General features: G+C 36.5%; 1 protein-coding gene across 1 annotated transcript; it reads right to left on the minus strand.

Annotated features, from left to right (window-relative positions):
- Positions 1-3,971: 3,971 nt before the first annotated feature.
- On the minus strand, positions 3,972-8,301 carry LOC133876221 (LRR receptor-like serine/threonine-protein kinase FLS2). The gene is made up of 5 exons (XM_062314506.1): positions 7,659-8,301; positions 7,439-7,582; positions 5,792-6,232; positions 4,245-5,747; positions 3,972-4,087 (listed from the first exon to the last, which is right to left on the minus strand). The coding sequence occupies exons 1-5, from the start codon at positions 8,299-8,301 to the stop codon at positions 3,972-3,974; spliced, it is 2,847 nt and encodes a 948-aa protein (XP_062170490.1).
- Between the last annotated feature and the right edge of the window lie 7,554 nt (positions 8,302-15,855).

Consider the following 15,855-nt stretch of genomic DNA (forward strand, 5'->3'; position numbering starts at 1 on the left):
CAAGTCAATGTCAATGCTGATGTCCAATCTTTCATGGTCGACATTAAGAAAACTGGTGTACGTGAAAATAACAACTTTGACAAGGTTGTCATGACAAAATTTCAGGCAATTTCTTCTTTGAAACTTGTGAGTGATCCTTGAATAATTATTAATCGCTAATTACCATTTTTTAAGAAAAAAAAAAAACTCTCGACACTTGACAGCAACAATTAATCGAGCCATGTAATTTCCATGTAGTTTAATTTAGTCATTCATGCAATCCTTAATGCTTCAAGTTCATTTCACTAGAAAAAATATTGCTTGAATAGTTGCCAGTTTATTCCACGTAAATATTTTCATGAGCATGCTGAAAAAATCACCTCTTCTATATATTGTTCCTTCTCTTCCGACTAAACCACGGAACCATCAATTCTATGGTGCTCCCTAAAGTCACTAATAAGACAGCACCAAGCAAGTTGCATTGCTCAACTTCTTGCTATGCCATTAATATCTTTTGGCACTTGCAATTCTTGGACCTCAACTAGTTGGATCGATGCATGTGGAAAAATTGCCAATGAAGTAATGTCCTTCCAGAAACGTCACGGTTCAAGCATTAATCTTGGGGACTGATGCATGCACTGTGGATGCATGTGGTGCAAATTTGAGCCGAGTAAGCTTATTTGGATTTCAACTTAATATCAAGGCCTATCCTAGGGTCATCAAGCAAACACACACACAATGGATCGATGCATGTGGAAAAATTGCCAATGAAGTAATGTCCTTCCAGAAACGTCACGGTTCAAGCATCAAGCAAACTTTCAGCCTAATATCTAGGCCTATCCTTGGGTCATCAAGCACGAACGCACACGCACGTGCGTGCGCGCGCACACACACACACCGAGTGGCCAGGGCCGGCTCGATATATTTGGGGTCCTTAGGCGAGAAGTTTAAAATTACAATCACCACTCCCCAACCCCACAACAAAAAAAAAAAAAAAGAAAGAAAGAAGAAGAAAAAAGAGGAAAAACATGGCTATTCAACAGCCATGCGTTGATTGCGTTCCCCATCAATAATCAAAAGGATGACAAAAAAAATACAAAAGGAAAAGGTGTGGCTGCATGCTGCCTAGCATGCTCTCATGAGAACATAAAATCTTGTGGAAGAAAGGTCTAGAAGACCTCTAAATATCAAAAAAGAAATCGAAAGTAAATTGCAGATCTAACCTTGGGCATGAGAGATTGCCGTAGGAGGGGCAAAGATGAGGCGAGAGGTGGCTACGGCGATCTTGGATTCATGGGCTTCTTATCATATGGCTGCTCGAGGAAATCATAGAGCATTTCAAAGAGTAGTTTTGGTAATTTGCTGGAGAGATTGTTCAAGTAGGATTTGTGTCTTTTTTCTTTCAAGAAAAAAAAGTTCATATTTGTGGTTTTTGGGCCTTTTTATTGGCCAACTTTGTGTTCTGACTATTGATTTTTTGTGGGAGTGAGAATCTTCCAAAATAGAGATAATTAATGACTGTTTATTTTAGTATTAATTGTTGTGTTTTTTGCATCTGAATTTTTTTATGGAAGTTTAAGAGTCTCTTAATTAAAGAAGAGATAAATAGGGGACAAAATAGATAATGAATTTTTTTTCCCTCCTTTCCTCATCAGACTATAATTGGGCCTTGAGAAGTGTAATTTTTGGGGCCTTTTTCTACTGGGGGGAATGTAACTTTTGGGGCCTTCTTTCTTGGGGGCTTTAGGCGACTGCCTAATTCGCCTAAGGGAAGAGCCGGCACTACAAGTGGCAGAGATAGGATTGGGTCTTGTGGATACCTTTCTCAGATTCAATGCCATGTTATCCCCGTAAAAAATGATAACAAAAGGATGAGCCTCAAATTCAATGATAGTGGACAATACAAATGTTGAACGCAAGCGTGACCTTGACTAACAGAATTGCAATGTGCAAGAATCAAGAATCAGAAAGTAGAGAGAAAGATAGAAGATGAAATGCATGTGGAGAACGAATGATTTCAATTAATATTTTGTGTAAATGATACGAAGAATCCTATCTTTATACAAGTATAAAAACAGAGTAAAGTAACTAATTAACTATCTTTATTACATCACGTGTCACGTGTCGGTAACTAACTGTCTAACTAATAAGTTTAACTTCAACACCTATTTACAACTGAATCTATCCCTCAAGATGAATGGTATATATAGGTTTATAACATTCATCTTGGACAAAAACTAATGAAAACAAGAACTTAATTAGCAAACTTTTCCATTTTGCGTATGCATTTTCCTACTCGTCTCAATAAGTCTTGCAAGGATGCTTTACCAATAATTATTTTTTTTTTTGCTTAATTATAACATTATGAATTAGTTGTAAGATAAAAATATAGTTCATTACATATAAGTATATCAATGAATAGGTGGAACATAAGACCCTTGCCCGTCACTTAGGCCTACCATGTATGAGGTTGTAAGCATGACCGAAGGGAGAATGGTTGTTCCAGACATGATCCTAGAACTAAGCACCTAGACTGAAGATATGAGGTTTAAGGCCATGATAGGACCCCCATACGTCGACAAAGGCTTCGAGTGAAAGCCAGATTCTCCAACAGCACATTTTCTCGGGTAGTATGGCGCAACTCCTTTTGGCCCTTGGATTCTACGGCTCTTAATTTCTCTAATATATATGGTAGAATGGGTTGAGTTGTTTATCTCCCCAACATCTCTAGGGATCCTTATAACTGATCACCACATGTTACAAATATTTGAAGCTGTGTCGTGTGATCTTCTTTGGCATTACCGAAATAAAGCCTTTCATGATGCTCTCTCCTTTGATGTTGTTCAAGTCTCTCAACATATCAACAAGATTTCTATGGAGCACTTCATTGCTTGGAATCGAGTCCCGGCCAACTCCAGTGGAACGGTGGCTACCTCCTACAAGTCTTGGTTACAAAATCAATTTTGACATAGTAACCCGGGATACTTTTTCAACACAAGCAGTGACTTGTTGAAATCACAAGGGTCATATTATTAGTATGATCTCCCAAATTAGTTCTCCTTGTTTGCCAAATTATGGCGAAGCCTTAGCTGTGTGTCTAGCTATTTCTTTTGCTACTTCTCTTAATCTTGAGAAAGTTATCATTGAGGGTAACACTCAAGTGGTTATTCTATCTTTGCAACATCCCAAGAATCCTCCAGATTGGCGCATCTCATCTGTTATTTACGATATCATTGACTCTCTTCCAATCTTCATCTCCTAGAGTGTTAGAAGAGTCAATAGAAATGCAAACCTTTGTGTCCACTCAGTGGCACATTGGGTCACAACCAAATCTTTTTCTGGCCGCATTCCCACTACTCCTCCCCCTCCCTCAGTTTCTATTGTAAGTGGGAAAGACCCACCTCCTATTACATTATTAATGTAACTTGCTTTATGGTTTATTTCTGCATTAAGCCTATTAGCTGTTTGTTTCTTGTTCAATGTACTTTAAAAAAAAAAAAATTACAATCCCACAATTGCTTTCATTTGTGTCCCGATACCAAAAATAGTGATTTTTTTACCTTCAACACTTTGAGACTAACGTAGAATACCCATTGGCTGCTAACTATAGATGATAACTACAATCATTAACTGTACTAGTTATAAACAAATCAATGACTATAAAAAAATATCTTTAGTGGAGTCTTAAAAATATAATATTATTTCAAAAGCACGTACAAACTTGAAAGAGCTATAAACAAACTTGATGTTCTCATATTAGCTTCCATCAATATCTTGTAGAAAATTCAATTTGATCTTGTTGAGTGTGATTAAAATCCTTTTTGCATTAATCCTCTGCTCATGTAACTCATCACAACACTGCAACGCCAATCTCATTATGGATGACATACAATTCTCCATAGAAGCATAATCTTTTTCAGTTCTCAACAAATAGGCATCAACAACGTTAGTTACTGAAAAGGGTAAAGATTCCTCTACCCAACGCTTCAAGCTCATTTCTCCACCAAACATGTCATCAGTAGTTTCTTTCTTGTGAAAGTTTCCATAAGCAAAATACCATAACTATACACATCGCCACTTGTTGAAACAATTCCTTCCAATCCATACTCTACGTGTAACATAACAATTAATCATGAGAACATAATTATATATTCCAAAGATATAAAGTGTTAAAATCAATATTCTACCAAAAAACTATAGTTATTTGTGTATAAATGAGTATAATGATAAACATGCAAGTTTTAGTTGTAGGCTAAAAATATCACCTGGTGCCATATACCCAATAGTAGCAAGAGTCATGGTTTGCATCATAGAATCTTTGTCACCTAACAGTTTGACAATTCCAAAATCAGCAACATGTGAGACCATATCTTCATCTAATAAGATATTGCTAGGCTTCAGATCACAATGAACAATAGGTGTTGAATAACCATAATGAAGGTATTCTAGTGCTGATGCGACATCAATCATTATATTTAGTCTTTGTAAGATACTCAAACAACAGTCTTGAGAATACAACCACTTTTGTAGGCTCCCATTAGGCATGTATTCCAATACAAAAGCTTTGAAGTCATTGTTACTACACGTGCTGATGATTTTAATAAGATTCCGATGACGAATGTTGCGTAGTACCCCACACTCAGTTTCAAAACTTTTGAATGCCCCTTCTACTACCAAGTTGAAAACTTTTATTGCAACAATCATACCATCTGAAAGGGTCCCTTGGTATACTAATCCAAAGCTCCCTTTACCAAGTAAGTTGCTTGCATTGAACCCTTTTGTTGCTTGAAAAAGTTCTTGTTGGGAAATTATTTTCCATGTCGCTAGTTGTGGTGAGTTTGTCTCCACCAGAAGTTTTGCATTCCTTTTTTGGCGTCTTGTCCATTCTAATACAAAAGCAACTACAAGCATTGTTAACCCAATTGTTGGTAATACATACTTTAGTATAGATGCTACTGCGGTATTTTTGGGTCGAGAAGCACCTTCTTTACATGGGGGAACTTGCAATCGAGGAGCACCACAAAGTCCATCATTTGACATAAATGATGCAGCAAAGAAGTATACAAATGGTCCTCCTACAGGAATTTTTCCTTCCAGTCTATTTGAAGAGACATTTAGATACTTGAGTTGTGAAAGTCCTTCTAAGGACTTAGGAATCTCTCCAGATAAATTGTTAATGGAAAGATCCAAGAATTCCAAACTTATCAATTTACTAAAAGATTCAGGAATTGAGCCTTCTAATCTATTGTCCGCCAATGAAAGATTAACTAAATCGTTGAGGTCACCAATTGTTGTTGGGATATCACCAGATAGTTGATTTCTTGATAACTCCAATTCCATCAACACCTTCAAATTTCTAATCTCTAATGAGAGAGAGCCATTTAGAGAATTTGATGACAAGTCGACCTTTAAGATATAAGAGAGGCTCCACAAACTCAAGGGAATCTCAGATGTTAATTCGTTGAAGTGTAAATAAAGATATCTTAGAAAAGTTAGATTATTTACACATGTAGGAATAGGTCCAGAAAGCTCATTATGACCTAAATTCAACTCAAACAAGCTCTCTAAATGACAAAGATCAAATGGGATGAGACCTTCTAGTCTATTATTATCAACTCTCAATCCTTGAAGCTTGTGCAATTTTCCCACAGTAGTTGGAATAGGTCCAGTCAATTCATTAAACTGTAGAGACAAAGTCATCAAGTTGCTTAAATTGCCTATATCTCTTGGAATGTTGCCCTTAATATTGCAATGATCTATGTAAAGTTCTTCATTCCAATGGAATCAGAAAGGATGTTATTCAGTAGATTACCTGACAACTGTAACTGTTTTAGATATGTCAAATTTGACAAAGAAGAGAAAAAGTTGAACTCTGGAGTAGAAGATTCAATGGTCAAATTATTGTTTGCTACGCCAAGCCCTGTAAGGAACCTTAAATTACCAAGTGCTTTAGGAATTAAGCCTGAAAATGAGTTGTCACTCAAATCTAACAGAGTGAGTTGTGAAGCATTAGAGATAGAGCTAGGAATTGCTCCACTTAGTTGATTTTCCCAAAGAATAAGTTGCTGGAGATTTGGAAGGAAGAGGCCTACATTTGATGGAAGATGGCCTGAGAAGTTATTGCAAACCACTGAAATTACTTGTACTGTTGAGATGTTAAATATCTCAAATGGAATTGGACCAATAAAGTTGTTGAAACTGACATCAAAGAGCTTAATGCTTTGAAGATTTCCAATTTCACTTGGTATTGCACCTGTCACAATATGAACAACCATGCGTTACTATTCAAAAAAAAAATGCTTTAAATGAATCGTGCATACAAGTGAACAAGTGTAATAAACTAACAAAAACTTCAAATTAAGAGCTAATTAATAAATAGCAATAAATACAAAATCAGTCCATGTGGTTGGTTTAAACTATAAATCGTTCATTGCGGTATAAAAAATAATTCAGAGGTCCTCGGGGTAGGCTAAAATAACAATTCAGTCTTTGTAGTCAAATTTCGTTGAAACACTTGACGGATTTCGTTAGTGTACTACGTTAGCACCAACAGAATGATGACATGTGTCACTCTTAATTAAAAAAAATGTAAAATATATAAATATATAAAACCTTAAAATTAAAAACTTATTTAAAAAAAAATAAAAGAAAAAAAAAAAAAAAAGGTTGGGGGATGGGGGTGGCTCGAAGCCTACCCTAGAGCAAGCTAGGCGTGGCTCACAAGCCACACCTAGCTCATGGGCCTAGCCGAGCATCCACCTCATAGGCCAGGGTGGCTCAACGGCCACCCCCTGCTCTGGGGTGGCCTGTGCATGGCAACTAGTAATATATTGTGTATTCAATGAGCCATAATGTATATTTTATTTCTCTGGTTTTTCATACGTGTGAATCCTTAAGTACATATACAGACTTAAGATCACAATTTCTCTTAAACTAATCAAATATCAAATACAGTATGATGAGAGTGACTTACAACTTTTTTTGGCGACGTATATAATTTTTGCAACTCATATTGATCATGCAAATATTTCTACCTTCATGGCTTCATATCATATCAGGATACTTTATGAAAAAAAAAAATTAAAACACATAAAAAAACATAGCCGTCTTTTGTTGATTTTTATTTCCACATCTTTATTGGAATCATCTTGATTTTGCTACACTGCTTCGTACGTGTTTACAAGCAGACACATTAAGAAAAGCTCGACCGACATACCAGATCGATCACCAATCTGTCACTCGGAAGTTAGGAAGAGGGTCATTAAGAACCTAGTAGCAATAACCAATAGATTGCAATTCACAAGAATTTTCTTTCTTTCTTTTTTCCCCAAAGTTCCTTAAATCCGTTTGTTTCCTTATAAGTTGTGGACAAATTATTTTGTACTTTTAATTGAAGGGAACCCTAATTTGAGGCAAGAAAAAGTCAATGATGTCATCCATAAAATCAATCAAAACATACCTCCAAAGTTGTTGTGAGAAAGGCCTAACGCTATGAGCATGGTTAAGTTTTTAATTCCTTGAGGTACTCTTTCCGTAAATTTATTATTCCACAAAGATAAAATTTGCAGTTGTTTGCACTTGAACAAAGTGGGTGGAATAGTACCTACAAAACAGTAACCATTTGGAAACAAATACTCAAACTTGCAAGTGACTAAAAACTAAAAGAATACTAATCATACCTCCAAAGACGTTGTTGTAAAGGTATAAATCTCTGAGCATGGTTAAGTCCCCAATTTCCAAAGGTACACTTCCACTTAAATTATTATTCGCTAATGATAAATATTGCAGTTGTTTGCACTTGAACAAAGTGTGTGGAATAGTACCATAAAGCTTATTAGCTTCTAGGTGAATGACTTGCAATGATGAAATGTTGGAAATAATGGACGGAATCAGACCAGAAAGCATGTTGTCATAGAGATAAATATGTTTCAAGCTGTATATGTTGAAGATTGAGGATGGAATGGAGCCCGAAAGTTGGTTATGACTAAGATCAATTATTTTCAACCGGTAGAGATGAGACAACTCGTTTGGAATAGAGCCATGAAAACTGTTGTTTTCAATGTTTAGACTAGAAAGAAATGAAAGGTTTCCCAAATGTGGAGGAATGGTGCCTACAAGATCCATGTAAGAAAGGTTTAATGCGATGACTCGATGATGGTTGGAACCACAAGTGATACCGACCCAGTTGCAAATAGAGAAGTTGGTGGACCAGTTGTTTGTCAAAACATTGTAAGGGTCATAAGAAATTTGAGCTTTTAAGGCAAGAAGAGCAGATTGATCGATGGTAAGGTTGGGAACAGTTGCAATAACTAAGCTTGCCATGTAAAATTGCCACATGATCAGAGGTGACACACAAAGGGGGAATAAGAAACAAGTTTTCTCCATGAGGACTGTATGTTGGTCGAGGTAAAGGGGATTAGTGCGAGTTCAAGTGAGACTATACATACATATATATAAAAGAAGATCCCACCATCAAAAAAGAGAAAGGAAAAAGAATTGAGAACCCGAGTCACTAACATGTACAACCATATTTTCTTCGTCTAGCAAGACTTTACCTGGCTTAAGGACGCCGTGCACAGAGTTGTAGAAAGTAGAATAGTCATGATGAAGACATTCCAAGTCAATGTCAATGCTGATGTCCAATCGTTCATGGTCGACATTAAGAAAATTGGTGTAAGTGAGAATAACGACTTTGACAAGGTTGTCATGAGTTGACAGCAACGATTGATAGACGGGAAATGCACATCTCAAAAAAAAAATTTCAAAATTTGATTCTCATGTCATAATCTCATTAAATTTATTATTTTTAAAAAATGTGTCACAATCTTATGAAATTGTGATACATTATTTAAAAATAAAATTTTTTTAAAAAAAAATTTAAAAAGTCTAGCATTTCTCTTAATTAACACTTAACGGCAATGATTAATCGAGCCATGTAATTTCCATATAATCTAATTTAGTCATTCATGCAATGCTTTTTTTTCCCCCCTCTTTTTTCTATTCCATTCATCCGATGCTTAATGCTTCAAGTTCATTTCACAAGAAAAAAATTGCTCGAACAGTTGCCGGTTTATACCATGTAAATATTTCCATGAGAATGCTGAAAAAATCACCTCTTGTATATATTGTTCCTTCTCTTCCAACTAAATACATTTATAATCATGATTGAATTACTTTAACCACTAAAAACCAGGGGTGGAACTAGACATTAAAGTGTGGGAGAGACATAACTGAAAAAGGGTATAAAATTTAGAGAGAATTTTAAAATTTTGAAGAGACATTTGTTAATTTTGGAAGAGAGATTATATAAAAAGCATAAAATTTTAAAATAATTTAAAAATAATGAGGGGACATTAGTCCCTTAAAGTCCTACCTAATTCAGCCCCTCCAAAAAGTTTGAAACCACGGAACTATATATCAATTCTATGGTGCTCCTTAAAGTCACTAAAAAGACAACACCAAGCAAGTTGCATTGCTCAACTTCTTTCCAAGTCCATGTCAATGCTGATGTCCAGTCTTTCCTGGCCGACAAAATTTCAGACAATTTCTTCTTTGAAACTTGTGAGTGATCCTTGATACATTTATTTCCATGAGCATAATTGATTACGGCAAAACATGGTAAACATGACCTCTTGTATATATTGTTCCTTTTCTTCTGGCTAAATACATTTAGTCGAATTCTTAATTTGACATCGAATCCTCCCGGTAGCAATAAATTGGGACTAGGAAAGTCTTCCTGATGATAGTGATGGATCTCTCTAGGAATTATTTCGGGGAGATTTACAGGACTTGACTATGCCATTAATAACTTTTGGCACTTGCAATTCTTGGACCTCAACTAGTTGGATCGTTGTGGAAAAATTGCCAATGAAGTAATGGTTAGCATAAACATATTTAATATGCTAAACTAATACGCATCGGAAAATAAAAGAAAAGATTTAGGGTTTTGTTCAAGCATTTTCAAGAACTTCTTAAAACAAAATAATAAGATGTATCTTTTCACCTATGCCTACTGAATGTCGTACTAATGTCTTTTATACTTAATATCTTTTTAAAAAATATTTAAAATTTCGTGTGAGCGGTAAATTGGTAATTATGTAATCCAAAGAGTTCAATCGATCATTAACTTGTATCATGATTGATCGAACTAGGTGCATCGAGATGATTCTTCAATCCAAAGAGTTTGGTCGATCCTTCGATCTTATCACGATCGATCAGACTAGTGCACCGTGATGATAAAAAATCCAAGAGTTCAATAGACCCTTCAATGGTATCACGATCGATCAGACTAGTGCACAAAGATAATACAAAATTCATAAAGTTTGATTGATCATTCAATCGTACCACGATGTATCAAACTAATGCATGAGGATTAATTGGACGTTCAAACGAATCTTAAATCGTGTTAAATTCGATTGATCCTTCGATTTTGTCCTTTTCTGTAATAGGAGGATGCTCAAGAAATTACCACAATCAATAATCTTGTAGAGTGAAGCAAACATATATGACATGTCTGCAAAGTGTACTTGGAGAAGCCATCAATTAGTTATGACTTGGGTAATTTCAGTATTGATCACTCGGAATTATTCAGTATGGAAAATGCTCAACATTTCGTCACTTACATGGTTGTACTTGGAATTTGTGAGAAAGAACAAGAAGATGTACAACCATATATATTTTCATCATCTAGCAAGACTTTACCTGGCTTAAGGACGCCGTGCACAGAGTTGTAGAAAGTAGCATAGTCATGATGAAGACATTCCAAGTCAATGTCAATGCTGATGTCCAATCGTTCATGGTCGACATTAAGAAATTTGGTATAAGTGAGAATAACGACTTTGACAAGGTTGTCATGACTTGACTGAAACAATTAATCAACGGAAAATGCTATGCATCTAAAAAAAAAAAAAAATCCAAATTTGATTATCAAATGATGTATTATAACCTCATAAAATCTATTATTTAAAAAAAAAAAAAAAAAAAATGTGTCACAATCTCATTAAATTGTGACACATCATTTTGGAACAAAATTTTGAAAGAAAAATTTGAGAAGTCTAACATTTCTCTTAATCAAAACTTGACAGCAACGATTAATCGAGCCATGTAATTTCCATGTAATTTAATTTAGTCATTCATGCAATGCTTTATTTTTTCCCCCCTCTTTTTTTTATTCCATTCATCCAATGCTTAATGCTTCAAGTTCATTTCACTAGAAAAAATTGCTCGAACAGTTTCCGGTTTATACCACGTAAATATTTCCATGAGAATGCTGAAAAAATCACCTCTTGTATATATTGTTCCTTCTCTTCCAACTAAATACATTTATAATCATCATTGAATTACTTTAACCACTAAAACCAGGGGCGGAAGCCGCAGAACTAGACATTAAAGTGTGGGAGAGACATAACTGAAAAAGGGTATAAAATTTAGAGAGAATTTTAAAATTTTGAAGAGACATTTGTTAATTTTGGAAGAGAGATTATATAAAAAGCATAAAATTTTTTTAAAATAATTTTAAAATTTTGAGGGGACATTAGTCCCTTAAAGTCCTACCTAATTCTGCCCCTCCAAAAAGTTTGAAACCACGGAACTATCAATTCTATGGTGCTCCCTAAAGTCACTAATAAGACAACTTTAAGCAAGTTGCATTGCTCAAATTCTTGCTATGCCATTAATATATTTTGGCACTTGCAATTCTTGGACCTCAACTAATTGGATCGATGCATGTGGAAAAATTGCCAATGAAGTAATGTCCTTCCAGAAACGTCACGGTTCAAGCATTAATCTTGGGGACTGATGCATGCACTGTGGATGTGGTGCAAATTTGGATTTCAACTTAATATCAAGGCCTATCCTTGGGTCCTCAAGCAAACACACACACACACAAACACCGAATGACACAGATAGGATTGGGTCTTGTGGATACCTTTCTCAGATTCAATGCCGTGTTATCCCCGTAAAGAATGATAACAAAAAGATGGCCCTCAAATTCAATGATAGTGGACGATACAAATGTTGAACGCAAGCGTGACCTTGACTAACAGAATTGCAATGTACAAGCTAGAATCAAGAATCAATAATCAGAAAGTAGAGAGAAAGAGAGAAGATGAAATGCATGTGGAGAACGAATGATTTCAATTAATATTCTATGTAAATGATGCGAAGAATCCTATCTTTACATGAGTATAAAAACAGTGTAAAGTAACTAATTAACTATCTTCATTACATCACGTGTCACGTGTCAGTAACTAACTTTCTTAACTTTCATCATCTAGCAAGACTTTACCTGGCTTAAGGATGCCGTGCACAGAGTTGTAGAAAGTAGCATAGTCATGATGAAGACATTCCAAGTCAATGTCAATGCTGATGTCCAATCGTTCATGGTCGACATTAAGAAAATTGGTGTAAGTGAAAATAACGACTTTGACAAGGTTGTCATGACTTGACTGAAACAATTAATCAACGGAAAATGCTATACATTTCAAAAAAAAATTTCAAAATTTAATTCTCAAATAAAGTCACTAATAAGACAACACCAAGCAAGTTGCATTGCTCAACTTCTTGCTATGCCATTAATATCTTTTGGCACTTGCAATTCTTGGACCTCAACTAATTGATTCGATGCATGTGGAAAAATTGCCAATGAAGTAATGTCCTTCCAGAAACGTCACGGTTCAAGCATTAATCTTGGGGACTGATGCATGCACTGTGGATGCATGTGTTGCAAATTTGAGCCGAGTAAGCTTATTTGGAATTCAACTTAATATCAAGGCCTATCCTTGGGCCCTCAAGTAAACACACACACACACAAACACCGAGTGACACAGATAGGATTGGGTCTTGTGGATACCTTTCTCAAATTCAATGCCGTGTTATCCCCGTAAAGAATGATAACAAAAGGATGGGCCTCAAATTCAATGATAGTGGACGATACAAATGTTGAACGCAAGCGTGACCTTGACTAACAGAATTGCAATGTACAAGCTAGAATCAAGAATCAATAATCAGAAAGTAGAGAGAAAGAGAGAAGATGAAATGCATGTGGAGAACGAATGATTTCAATTAATATTCCATGTAAATGATACGAAGAATCCTATCTTTACATGAGTATAAAAACAGAGTAAAGTAACTAATTAACTATCTTCATTACATCACGTGTCACGTGTTAGTAACTAATTGTCTAACTAATAAGTTTAACTAAGGTTGTAATAATTTTTTTATTATTCCCATTTTTTTTTTGCTCCAATGTTACTGACTTGTTGAAAGTTGTGTACATATATGTATAATTTGGGTTTTTTTTTTTTTTTTTTTTTTTTTTTTTATATTTTTATGGACCAGGTATTTCGGTCCATAAGTATTAAATTGGTTAATTAATTAATTTTTTTTTCATTATTATTATTATTTTTTAACAATGCTGCATGTGCCAAGCGGAGACGAGATCATCCAACAGTTAGACGGAGTTGCGTTTGGGAATGAGAATGCGGGTAAGAAGAGGAAATGGAAGAAGCGGAGGAGTGCAGCAAGCTCTGATGATGTGCTGTGGAAGAAGAAAAGTATTTTTTTTAGACTGCCGTATGGGAAAGACAATCTGCTTCAGCACAATCTTGATATCATGCACATAGAAAAAAATGTCATGGATAATATACTTGTCATTATTTTGGATATCAAAGGGAAAACAAATGACAACCTGGTAGCTCGGCTGGACTTGCAGGAAATGGGGTTGAGACCTAAGTTGCATCCGTTCATAGCCGCAAATGGTAAGACATATATGCCTGCCGCCTGTCACACCATGTCTAGGGAGGACAAAGAAATTTTTTTGAAAGTTCTTCGAAATTTGACGGTCCCGGATGGATACGCCTCGAATATTTCATGGTGTGTTCGGCTGAAGGACCGTACAATTTCGAGGTTGAAGAGCCATGATAGCCACATACTGATGCAACAGCTTCTCCCAATTGCATTGCGTCAGTCGTTGCCAGAAAAAGTGGTTAGACCTCTTGTGGAGATTTCTGCATTTTTTAGAGGCATATGCTCATCCAAGCTAGCACAAGATGAGATGGACCGACTGCAGGGTGACGTCTGTATAACGTTGTGCAAGCTGGAACAGGTATTTCCTCCAGGATTTTTTACCAGCATGGTCCACTTGGTCGTGCATCTTGTGCGCGAGTATAGACTCGGCAGACCCGTGCAATATTGGTGGATGTACCCTGCAAAGAGGTAAAATTCTGTTAGTAAAATTTTGTTTCTTTATTTGGTTCAATAAACGATGTCAATTTATCGTCGTGCATGTGTGTACACCAGGAGTCTTGGGAGTTTTAAGTCTAACTTGCGCAATAAAGCAGCTCCTGAGGGGTGCATTGCAGAGGGGTACATAGCAACGGAGCTGATAACGTTTTGTTCTAGGTATCTGAATAATGCACCAACCTTTCAAAACAGACCTCAGCGAAATCCTGATGGATCAAAGGGAGCGGGCACGCGAGTTACCCTGAACTGGTTGACAATGCACCAGATTCATCGTTATATTGTGTTCAACTCTGACGAGTTTCACAATTTGCGGATGTAAGTAGTGTTTATATATTTTATAGAATTTCTATTAAAAATATTAATAACTACTATTACGTAAATGTATACATTGCGTGTAGGATGCACAAATACGCGCTTAGGCGATCGTGCACTAAGGGTCTCATCACGGAGGCTCTTATTGAAGCACAAAATCATGAGCAGTTCTGTGAATGGTACCATGCATATGTAAGGAAATAGTGGTAAATTTGAAATTGAAAAAATTTATGCATGTTGGGTGTAATTAACCAATGTCGTCTTTAATATATGTAACTATAATATAAGTGGATGGCCTGGACGATCAACGTAGGGAGAAATTGGGCCACAAATTGGTTATGCGTTGTAGAGGGCTGAAAGAGACAGCAGTCAAGTACAACAGGTACGTGGTAAATAGAAAACTGTTCCGCACGCTTGCTCATGATGTGGGAAGGAGGACACAGAACAGCGGCGTATGTGTTCCAACCATTAACGGCGAAACGTACTACAGACAGTTAGCCGATATAGTTGAGGTCGAGTACTATGACAGGACTACGTACGTCCTGTTTAAGTGCAATTGGGCAGACCCGACGATGGACATAGGGTTCAAAATAGACGAGTATGGCTTAGTGTTTGTCAACTTCAATCACCTCATCCATAGGGGAGAACTGATTCAGGACGAGCCGTATGTGCTTACATCTCAAGTAGATCAAGTATTCTACGTCGAGGATGGAAGGAACCCAAATTGGGTTTGTGCAGTTAGGACCAAACCGCGCAACGTATACGACGTTGGTCAGGGGGAAGGGAGTAATGAGGCAGGTACAACCAATCATGAGTGCGTACCGCTCGTACTAGCCACTACTGACATACCCAATACGAATGATGAATTCGAGTACGATAGGCCCGAAATTGATCCGATTGAAGCTCCCGTGATACCTTGATTGATATATTTTTTTGTGAGTATGATTCGCTTGAACTCACTACACTTGTTTTAATTTGCATAAATTTCATTGTATAATTTGCATATTCATTAATAAAGTATAAAATAAAAATTTTAATTGATTTGTCAACATTTGTTCGCAGGTATCGAAGGACCAGAGACCCCCTCCTTGTGCACATCGGGCACCCCGCCCACTCGTGCCCCCCATGACCACGCCCACAGATTCGACAGCATTATATATTGCGGCGTGGCCACACCACCCAAATGCTGCTTACAGATCGTTATTACCTGGTACGGTGGCCGGGCCCACCTCAGATCACGGGCAGACCAGCACAGCTGGATGTTTCAGTTCTCCATATTCGGAGGCCCCCACATTATCTCAGATAGGGTTCACGACACCAGGT

Source organism: Alnus glutinosa, chromosome 8, assembly GCF_958979055.1.
Source record: "Alnus glutinosa chromosome 8, dhAlnGlut1.1, whole genome shotgun sequence".
NCBI classification, from domain to species: domain Eukaryota; kingdom Viridiplantae; phylum Streptophyta; class Magnoliopsida; order Fagales; family Betulaceae; genus Alnus; species Alnus glutinosa.

Bases quoted from the DNA above. Each gene is read 5' to 3' on its own strand.
- LOC133876221 (XM_062314506.1), bottom strand. From the start codon at position 8,301: ATGGCAAGCTTAGTTATTGCAACTGTTCCCAACCTTACCATCGATCAA. The intron at 6,233-7,438 runs GTATGTTTTGAT...ATATTGTGACAG, and splicing joins TTCTCACAACAACTTTGGAG to GTGCAATACCAAGTGAAATT. The intron at 4,088-4,244 runs GTGATATTTTTA...TGTTACACGTAG, and splicing joins TATTGGGTATATGGCACCAG to AGTATGGATTGGAAGGAATT.